The sequence below is a fragment of the Pholcus phalangioides genome, unplaced genomic scaffold (genome assembly GCF_987345545.1).
Source record: "Pholcus phalangioides strain wild (caught in Gottingen) unplaced genomic scaffold, Ppha-v1.0 ptg000027l_1, whole genome shotgun sequence".
In the NCBI taxonomy this organism is placed as follows: domain Eukaryota; kingdom Metazoa; phylum Arthropoda; class Arachnida; order Araneae; family Pholcidae; genus Pholcus; species Pholcus phalangioides.
Genome location: NW_028301617.1, coordinates 5,963,901 through 5,975,460, shown reverse-complemented (window position 1 = coordinate 5,975,460; position 11,560 = coordinate 5,963,901). Strand labels below are relative to the sequence as shown.

At 41.1% G+C, this 11,560-nt stretch overlaps 1 protein-coding gene across 1 annotated transcript; it reads right to left on the bottom strand.

The window, feature by feature from the left end:
- Positions 1–7,249: 7,249 nt before the first annotated feature.
- On the bottom strand, positions 7,250–8,616 carry LOC149068261 (uncharacterized). The gene has a single exon (XM_089251809.1). The coding sequence runs from the start codon at positions 8,500–8,502 to the stop codon at positions 7,330–7,332; it is 1,173 nt and encodes a 390-aa protein (XP_089107935.1). The 5' UTR covers positions 8,503–8,616; the 3' UTR covers positions 7,250–7,329.
- Between the last annotated feature and the right edge of the window lie 2,944 nt (positions 8,617–11,560).

The window sequence follows — 11,560 nt, the reverse complement described above, 5'->3', positions numbered from 1 at the left end:
TGGGTTGAATACCAAATCTTAACGCTAGGTTGCTCAGCGGAAGAAGTACGTCTGTTCGGGCCTTCAAAGATACACCTCCGATCGCAACACCATGGCTTAAATTCATTGCGAGCGGGAATTATAAGAAAATTTCGAATAGACCAATCAGGTAGCACTATCCCGCAAGCGTCTAATCAGGACGCTGCATTAGTATCTCACGCAGGCTCACAGCTTCATTCTGACCACGACGTTTGAAGTGAACAGACGTACTTCTTCCGCTGAGCAACCGAGCGTTACGATTTGGTATTCAATCCAAATGGGAAACTCGGTCAGCGTGACTAGTGGTTAAATTTTCCTCTGAAGGCGGCACCCATTGGTGTTGAAATGCATTAGGACTTTTTGCATTTTCGTGTATTTGCCTTATTCGTTGGTGTCTTCGTAATAAATGTATGTTACTAAAAAAGCCCGAAATATTATATTGTCCAGTTCGCGAATTAGCCGAGAGTTTGGGCTTTGGCAGTACCATATACATATACACAAATGAAGTCGGAAAAACAGCGGAAATATTTATTACAGGAGAACTTCGTTGTAACCGTACTGGTTTGATAAGCATAAATAAGCATTACGGAATTCATTATAGGAAATGGAAAAATATGTGAAAATTTGTTACATCCATGCTCATTGTAAGCGAGTCTGACTGAATCGCAAATTGAGATTTCCCAAATATTCCGGTGTATCTTCAGATGTAGACCACACGTCAGGACTCAAATACGCATTATAATGATGCAAAAGATGGTCGTACGTTAAATAGAGGTTTCACTGGAAGCTGTATTGAAGCATTTCATATCCTTTTTCGCGCACACCATAATGACTTCTGCTTCAGACCTTTTTCTACTGCTAAACACTTCTCAGTGAGATCATTTAGTCTTTTCCCACATTACTAATGCGAGTTTATGATCCCCTAATAAAGAATCTTAAAAAATAAAACGTTAATAAAATAAAAGTTCATGTGCCACAAGATTCTGTATTTTTAGAGGCCTAGCCAAAGCAAGTTCTTTCGAAAGGCTACTACTTTTGTAGTAAACATGGCTTTAGAGTGGGCGCGAATTGAGACGCGTGTACGTCCGAACACACAGTCACGCGACCACGAGCGGAGATACGCTCCCCCTCAAAGGTGAAGTCGACTGATCTAATGTATATATGCATATATGAATTGATATCATCATCATAGTGCTCCCTCCAGACTTCCAAGTCTATCTCCGCCTATGCGAGCGATGAAACACATTTACTGTTTTGTTCTACATACACCTCACATACTGGAGCAGCGAGAGAAAGAGACAAAGAAGTGAATGAGCCTACTCAACGAGATGCGCGACTTGAACAATCCGGTTTGTTTTTATCGCGAGGTGAGGATTTTCACTATCTGCTCTGGTCCGTTTTTTCCCTTTTTCTCTCCCTCTTCTGTGTATATATCAGCATCATCATCACATAATTACATTTTAGAACCCATCCGGTCATTTTCGTTCTCCTCCGTCTCGTTTACCATGTGCAGACATCTCTTCCCCCACCCCTGTGCATTTTTTCCTTCCTAGTCGCAAATAATTTAACTCATCTCCTCACTCCATTATAACCACCTTCTAAAGCGACATACTTGAAGAGCCCTTCCAAGTATTCAAAAGAAATCTAAAGGAAAACGCAAATTGAAACACGACGCTAGACACCGCCGCTCGTTGTCTACAGACAGAAACCTGTTTGGAACAGGGCCGAGCATCATAGGTCCGCGGCACAAGTGATTTTTTTGAGGCCCTACCTGGCACATTCTTGAAAATTTCAATCAGTTCTCTTTTTGTGAGCGCCTTCCTCTTCTCTTGAGGTCCCCGGCTGGGCCCATGCGTTAAGAATGTTTTCTCGCCACAAGATCCCCCAACCCATAGGGTCCTATGTTATACCGTAGCGTCTACCGCCCCACTGGAACAAGCCAATTCCTTCGAAGTCTCCCACTTTTGCAGTAAACGTGACATTTGGGGTAAGTGCTAATTTAGGCAGTGGAACGCGAAATACTTCGAGCGCTAATCCGTATCCAACGGAAATAAAAAAGACAGAGGACGCAAATTGAAAACACGACGGGACACAGTTTCTCGTGCCTCCCGTACGTGACTTGTCGTATTCAGCAGATATTTTTATATGGCGCTGTGGGTGAGTGGTCATAGAGACGGACTCGCATCGCGAGGACCCGGGTTAGAATCCTACCGGCGCCACAGTGCCAGCCCGTAAGCTGAAGGCGGTGTTCTGTGGTTCCCTACGTCAAGGAGTGAACGCCAGCCGATCTCCCCGTTAAAAAGACTCGCCACTGAGAGCATCAGGCCTACAATAATACAAGCCTGAAATCATTCATTACACGTCACTCATATTTCGAACAATATAGTGCAGCACTATAACAAGCATTACACAGAAACAAACGTCACATTAGGTTCACAACACTTACATGAACGCACATTCCAACACGTACCAATTCGTTAGAAGTTCTGCAGGGGAATGTGTACGAAACAGATGTGTGGGGTTTAGTAGGTACTCAAATATGAAATATTTAAAAAATAAACATTGTCATGGAAAGAAGTTTGCAGTCTCATTTGAAATTTCATTTAATACTAACATCATCAACATCCATACAGTATTATCAAATAGTTTCATTCTTCAATTATTTTTCATTAACTGGGCATTTTTACTAGTTTTAGAACCATTTATTAATTTGAAATTGCCATCAATCTGTCATCTTTGACTAATTATTGTAATCATCTTTTCGTCAATGTGTGTCCATATTTTAGTAGAAATATTTTCAGCATCCGAAAAAGCAAGACAGAATTTGCAGGAATGTTGGAAAATGCTCAAATACATAAAAGCGCGAAACAATAATAATGAATGAACTCGCCACTAATGGCAAATTTGAAACTACACTGGTGTAAGAAATTAAGAGACTTGGTGGATTATCTCTATAACTACTGTACCGATTTTAATGAAATTTTATATGTACATACATTGATACAATACAAAACAAGTAACCATTCAATAATTGTAATACACACGCATGATCGTGCGTAACACTCGTTGGAGTCGGAAGGTATGAAACAGCGGTTGCAGAATAAACAAGAAAATGGAGTAATAGGGGGTATGGTCCCCTCTTACAGATATACAGGTCTCGCAGCGTGATTTCATACTTGAAATAAGGCAGTTTATCATTTCCTGTGGCAATTGGTCCCACTCGTTCACCAACGCTGCTTTCATTCCCTGGATGGTTCCCGGAGGGGGGGTTGCGAGTTGCAATTGCTCTCCCCAGAGCGTCCCAGACATGCTCTATAGGGTTAAGGTCTGGAGATCTGGCTGGCCATTCTATCCGGCGAATATCCCCACTCTCTAGAAAATCGTTGAGCAGAAGAGCTCTATGTGGCCTCACGTTATCGTCCATTAAAATGAACTCAGGGCCAACTGCACCCCTGAAAAGACGAACATAGGGCTCCAAGACCTCATCCCTATAACTCACACCAGTCACAGTGCCTCTTTCAAAGACATGGAGAGGTGTGCGGCCATCCAACATGATGCCTGCCCAGACCATTAAACCTCCTCCGCCATAATGGTCGATTTCGCGGACAATGCAGGGTAGGTAGCGAGTCCCTGGTTCTCTCCATATGAACGTACGGCGAGAATCGGTGCTTAGGGGACTCATCAGTGAAGAGAACGGTCGCCTATTAATCCATACTCCAATCTCTATGCTCTCTGCACCATGATAAACGGATTCTCCTGTCCGTAGAAGTGAGCGGGACGCAAACAGCAGGTCTTCTTGCAAACAACCCTTTCTCACGAAGTCTTTTGGAAACAGTCACCCTTGATACACGGGTTCCTGTGGCTGCATACAAGTCACGAGAGAGCTGAGAAGCTGTAGCACTCCTGTTACGCCTCGCTATAATCGACAAATGGCGATCTTCTCTGGCCGTCGTGGCTCTCGGACGACCTTGCCCAGGCTTTCTCTCGATGGATCCGGTATCCTGGAACTATTTCCATAAGTTACACACGACGCTGGGCGTTAAATTGAACTCTCTACAAATCTGGACTTGAGATTGGCCTGCTTCTAGCCTCCTCACAATTCGCCACCTCATTCCATCATCTAAACGTTGGTGGTTACTATTTTTACCGTTACGATTTGAAATTAACCGATTGCTGCAAAATAACACCAAGAAATTCGCCGAGGTGTGCTAGCGAACGAAATGCGTCTTAACTTACCCGCGCTTATGAAGCCTGTTTCTCTACTGGCTCCGCCTACACACACGTGTACGCTTACGTATTTGACGTACAAGATTTGCATTTTTGTCTAGAAGCAGTGGTTTTACATTCAGTTCAGTTCTTTTCATGAAATTCGATAGAATATGCAAATTCTCTTAATTTATTTCACCAGTGTACAAATAACTGGAGAATATTCCCATCGTATTATTATATCTAATTACAAATAATTATTATTTATTATTATAATTATTATTTATTATTATAATTATTATTATCTATTACAAATAATTATTATTTATTATTATAATTATTATTATCTATTACAAATAATTATTATTTATTATTATAATTATTATTATTTATTATTATAATTATTATTATCTATTACAAATAATTATTATTTGTAATAGTCCTTCCAAAGTATATTTTCCTGAATGAGAACAGTCTCGAGTTATTTATAGAGATTATTCATTTTAATACATGTTATTACAAATATTCTTGAAAATATTCTCTGAAAAGGCTATTATAAATAACTTGAGAATAATTATTTATTTTCAATAAGAATATTTCCTAGTAATTTCATGGACTCAAGTAGGCATACTGCATTTCGTCAGCCTATTTTTCGATAGCCAGCGTGGATTATACCAATAACAGTACAGGTTGTTCTTTGTATATCAAAACAGTGTAACTATTTTCCATGGTCGAGATAGCGCGATTGTGGTAGATGGTAAGAGAAAAAAGAAAAAATTTGTATGAATATCCCCTCCGTACCATTTTCTCCTTGACTCGGAAAGACCGCGTTCCTTGTTTGCACAAAATTTATACGCGTTCTTTTCTTAAATTCCGGGTATTTGACGCGCTACAGTGCGTCAGTGGAATCTCTGCACACCACAAACCTAAATAGACATTGATGAGCAGGGATTCGGTACCTTGGCACACCAGGTAGCAAGAGAACCGTTTCGGCGCAGCTTGGCTTTTGCATTCCTGCAAGACACTTCAGATAATCCATCCTATTGGGACAAGTCCAGGACCGATGTGGAAGGATGGGGCAAGAATCGCGCCGCCTGCGCCGCTAGCAAAGGACCTCCGACCACACCCGGGTCCGCCTTCAACACCACAACGTTGGAGCGTCATTCGAGAGAATCACCATGGACGTCTTGAGACCGAGAACCGCCCACGCGAGCACCGGATTCATGCCGTCGCAGATGCTTATGGGAAGAGATCGGCTGCCCGATGACCTGCTGTTCGGGCGACCGCCAGATGCTCCTCTTCCACTGGAAGAATACGTCGGAAGAATATATAAGCGCCTCGAGGATGTGCATCGAATCGCCAGAAACAGGTTCAACATCGGCTCCGAGAAGATGAAGAACCGCTATGATACGAAGGTCACGTCTCACGACTTCAAGGAAGGAGACCTCGTCTGGCTCTGGAATTTGAAGCGATAGAAAGGACTGTACTCGAAACTGTAAGGTCTTTGTCATGACCTCTGGAGAAACGTGAAGAAACTGAACGATGTCGTAGTTCGGATTCAAAAGACTCCATCGTCAAAATGCAAGGTAGTTCACCTCAACAGACTGGCTCCTTACCACAGTGAGTGACATAGCGCGACCCGCCGACTGAATTGTCGGGACGAACAATTTTAAAGGAGGACAGTGTTACGTAAATTATGCAAATCATTATTTATCATATATTACTGTGTGTTCTCTGCAAATACCGCTAAATTGGCACGTTCGGCAACGGCTATAAGTTAGAGATGTCATGATGCCAAAGGAGAAGTGTAAACGTGTTACGTGAATCGTGGAGGTTATTCCAGAAGGATTCTTTTGCCTATATAAGTGGAGCCACAAAAACGGAACAATGTCCAGCTGTTGAAATTGTATCGGGAAGAGAGACCTCATTTGTCGATCGCACTCTATTCATAGGTCACGCTCCGTCAGGATCTCTGCTCATTTGAGAGGAATTATCTCGAACAGTAGGAAAAATTATTAATCACAGAAATAATAAAAATTCAGAACAAAAAAAAAAAACCCAAATTTCTCAACGAATGAAAAGCAATCCCCAATATTAATGTTAATAATTCAATTATACCTTTTTTTTATTTCCGGAATAAATGGAAATTTAGAAATTGAAAATAAATATTCAACACACTGCCCACTGAAAGAAATAATTCAAGAAATACATGAAAATAATTTCGGAATTAATGTAAAAATAATAATTGGAAATACGTTCTTGATGTTAGTATTGAATGATTTTAGGATGAAGGCTTCAATAGCTGGCTGATACAATGAACTCAGGAAAGAAAATGCAACTGCCTAGGAGTGGAAAACCGAATCCACGTCCTCTCACTTACCGGATGAGCGCGCTTGACCACTATGCTACAAAGGCAACAATCCTCTTTTCTTAGAGCTCGTGTGTACTAAACGGGACTGTATATGGACAAAGCTCACATTGCTGACACTACCACCAAATGGCGATTCATCAGCCAGCTGGCGAAACCTTGAAACGTCTCATTCATGTTATTTTCTACTGTGAACTATATTCTGTGGAATTTGATGGAGAGTCTGAAAACTTCTATCGTAGACTTTGCACTGATACGATCTATCTGCTGTGCGCGTGTCTTTCTGTGAAGTTTGAAGTGATCCTTGGGCGAAAAATATTTACCACAAACCTCACACTCGTGCAGTTTCGCTCCACAGTTTGTTATTCTACGCGCGTTCAGCTGAGAGTTTTGCAGGAATCATTCATCACAGAACTCACACTGATATGGCACCTTTCCGTGTGTATTAACTAAATAAGACTTCGTCGAACGAAAAGCTTTTACGCCAAACACCTCATATTTGTACGGTTTCTCTTCCGTGTGTACGAGAAGCTCGTACCAGCTCGGCCTCATTTCGAATCGACTTCTATATCTTTTGCTTCATACCTCGCATTCATGTGGCTTCTCTTTAATGCGTGATTTCTTGCGCCTGAACAAAAGTTGGCTCATTGCCAACTGGTTCGATACTACAATACAATCCGTGATAACAACACGCCTCGTTTGAAAAACCTGAAAAATTCAGGTTTTCAACCAATCCTTCACGATGTTGCGGTTATATCGCTTATCGTATCGGCCAAGTATGTACCCGGCTTTTCACTGGAAACCTCGTCTTTGTGTGTATTCCTATGCACGTTTAAATAACGCTTCGTCGAAAATTTTTTACTACAAATGTCACATTCATAAAGTTTTCCACTATGAACTATTTTGTGCTTATTTAATTGAGATATTTCCCGAAAACTTCTAGCGCAGACCTCGCACTGATACGGTCTGTCTGCAGTGTGTGTTTTTCTGTGACGGTTGAAACGATCCTTTTGTGAAAATCTTTTACCGCAAGCCTCACACTCGAGCGGTTTCTCTCCAGTGTGTTCTTCTTTGTGACTGTTTAATTTCCAGACAAACGAAAACCTTTTGCCGCAGACATTGCATTCGTACGGTTTCTCTCCGGTGTGTGTGATGCGGTGCCCGTTCAAGAGATATCTTCGTCGGAATCGTTTATCGCATAGCTCACACTGATATGGTCGCTCTTCCGTGTGTGTTCTTCGGTGAATAATTAAAGTAGACTTCAAGGAAAACCTTTTACCGCAAACATCACATTCGTACGGTTTCTCTCCCGTGTGTACCAGCCCGTGTCTCTTTATTTCCGACTGACTCATAAATCTTTTGCCGCAAATCTCACATTCGTGTGGTTTCTCCCCAGCATGTGATTTCTTGTGCCTGCTTAAACGAGAATTGCAATGAAATTTTTTACCGCAAACTTCACACTCGTACGGGTTCTCTCCCGTGTGTATTCTTCTATGCGCTTTCAAGTTATAGACACTCGACAATATTTTACTGCATATCTCGCACTCGTGAAGTTTCTCTCCAGCGTGTATCAGCGTGTGCCTCTTTAATGCCGGTTCACGCTTAAATCTTTTACTACAAAAATCGCATTCATATAGCTTCTCTTCAGTGTGAGTCAATCGGTGATTGCGTAAATGGTGATTTGATGAAAATTTTTTATTGCAAACGTCACATTCAAATGCTTCTTCACCGTCGTGATTCTTTTTATGATGCAGTAAATAGTACTTCTTTGAAAACTTTGCATCACAATGGGAACACTCGTAAGGCTTCTCTCCAGTGTGGATCCGACTATGGACGGTTAAATAGGAACTAGATGTGAATCTTCCATCGCAAACATCACATTTATACGTCTTTTTTACTGATTGAGACATTGTATGCTCTTGTGAAATGAAACACGATGAAAACGTTCCGGTGAAAAAGTTACATTCAAAAGGTTTCACTATGTTGTATATTCTGTTATTATAATGTAACTGAAACAACGCGTCTCCACTTACACCATGAAACGAGTCCTTATCCCCATTGCTTTCGTTCCTTGTTCAGATTCTTTGTTTTTCTAATTCATGAACACTGTATTTTTCATGTACGACAATTCTTTAAGACTATCGTTTCCAGCTCATCAAAGATGATTGTATGCAGATATCTACATATGGTGATGTCAAAATGAACAGACTCTGATGGAGCACTGGAAACAATCCATAGTGTTCATAATCGTTTCTGAATCCTTCACTAACTTTTCACATGTTCTTCAGTCCCTGTAGAGGAAACAAAATTTTTCATCATTATCCAAGCCGAAGATATACATTCAGTTATGAATTATCGTCTCTGTCGCCACACAAAAAAGCTATGACCACCATAACTTATCATATTAAATTCACTTACGAATAGATGCGATTCTTCCAACGGCAGGTATGAATACAACAAATTACTACTCGGAGAAATTTAACCTGCCGCGTAGTCATTCCAGATAGTGAATATTCCTGTGTGCTCTATTGGTCCTAACACCATTTAGGAGGAGCTTAGAAGTGCTGGTCTTCATTACGGCAATTTTCATCGCAAGAGTTGTTCTGTTCGAAAGGCTAGCAGTGATCTTTAATACTATAAATTCTCTCTAGGCGTACTACTTCAAAGCCACAACTACCACAAACTTGATAAGGGGGGGGGGGGCTTTTTTTACTTAACTGCTTTACGATCAAGGACGTAATATTGCGTCCAAATACCAGTGGAATAAAGTTAACTCTATTTTCTTTCCTCTCTTCTCAGCACCGTAAGGCTTTGATGTAACCCTACAAAGTTGTTCTTTTTACCTCTGTACAATTATTAGTAACTCCCCCCCCCCCCGCATTTTATCGATGTATACTTCTATTATATACGTATAAGAGCAAAAAAGTGGTTGGGTGGGTGAAAAGAGAAATCTACTTCATATAATTGCTCTCTCTTATCTCTAATCTGCACTTTTGTATTATACTGTTTGCTTTTCATTTGTTTTTCCCCCCTTTCACCTTTCTCCAACGTGCGGTGAGGTTGGATGCGGTTACCATATTTTTCGCCCATTCGACAAATAGAGAATCCAAATTTCTCGCCAGTACCTTGTAAGCGAAGTGATTATTTTTTTCGTGCAATCTTTGCGCATTGCATTATATTTCAGGTTGTTTTAATTTCCTGTTAACGTCTCATTCTTCTATTTTAAAGTTTTATTATCTAGTTTTTAGCAACAGTGTTAGTATGCCTCGACCTCGATTAGTGTTGTGTAGGACTTGGAAGGTTTCCGTGGTCTAGGAAGAGCAACTGGTAGTTTCTAGTGTGTGCGCGTGGGTGTTTGGATAGGGCAAGGTTGGAACTCGAGGTCGCAGCGTTACGGGAGAGAGGGTTTTAAAGGACCCGGGTATAACGGAGCCACCTGTCGTCGAAGAAGCAATCTCCATGAACAAATACAGTTTAGAGGGGTGAATGGGTGGTCGAGGATGAGGCAGAGGGGGATAGTGATGGGGGTTCAACTATCGGCGATTCTATGGTTATGGAACTTCCGAACAGGGTGTGTAGGGATTTTCGGGGTTTCAAGCGCTGTTTTCTTCCTGGGAGAAGACTAACAACGTTCGAGACATTGTTCGTAGACAAAAGCACCCTGAGCGTGTAATAATGTGTGTGCGTGGGAAAAAATCAGTTATGAGCGGATATTAATGAGCCTGTCAGTACCAGGACTTATTATTCGTTCGGGAGGGGGGTTCAGATGTGGCAATGATCTAATACTGCAGAGGTACTAGGGGGTATAAGAATAGGATGCACGACTTTAACTTAGGCTTGAAGGACATTTGCTCCCCACTTTTGCTCATAGGTTACATTCGAGCAAATGCAACCGATAATCTTATTGGTTGAATTTTTCAAATTTTATAAAAGAACTTTTAGAAAACTTTTATAGTGTAATTCCGGCCTTAGTAAGAATTTGCACATTATTTCTTTTAAAATCTTTTTTTTTTGAACTACTAGCAAGCACAAACTTTCCCGTGAAGTTGAAATTGCGAAAAGGAAAGTAGGCAAAAAACAGTGGAAGAGTAGTTAAAATATGAATGCAGTTGCTCTGCTTTTCAGTAACCCCCCCCCCCCCCAGAATCATTGAAAACACTGAAAATTTCTGTATACATGCTATTTAACAACCTCCGATATGCAGGGACTATATTCTGCTGTGAAAGTATATCGTCACTAACTTTTTCTTCACTACAAACTTAACAAACAGACAATAGTATTATTTTATTGTCACTTTTCCGAATGACTATAGTAATTACAAACACTGTGGGTTTTCAGTATTGATGTAGCGACTCATTACGGCTGTTGTTTTAAAAGTTATTGCGGCCAATTCAAAGGGCTTTCCCCGGAAGGGCAGATGCCCTATGAAAATTAGGAAGAGAAAGCCAAAAGCGAATGATTACCAAGGCGAATAGAACGCATGGGAACCCCGGGTGAGTGATCAGTAGAGCTATGTAAACAGTGACATCTAGGAGATTTTGTAAAATGATGGACCTGCAAATTGCTGATATGACGATAGGGGAGGTCCCGTGGATCACAGGTGGGAACCCGCAGAGGGCCATCGTTGACCTCAGATAATGTGATAATATATTTGCGCAATATAAATTTAATTTAGAAATATGTTTGTAAATGTGATAATACTTAATCGCGATATTCACCTCCATGCCGTCGGTGGGCCATGGACCACCTTTACGGTCAATAACATCACGAGATTCGCATAGGCGGAGATAGACTTGAAAGTCTGGGGGCATGATGATGATGTCAATTCATATATGCGCAAATACATTACATCAGTCAGCTTTATCTTTGATGCTTCGGGGGGGGGGGCGTATCTCCGCCCATGGAGATTCGTCAATGTGCAATAGGCCTAGTATTGTAGACCCTGGCAATGTTTTCATTCTGAGTTGT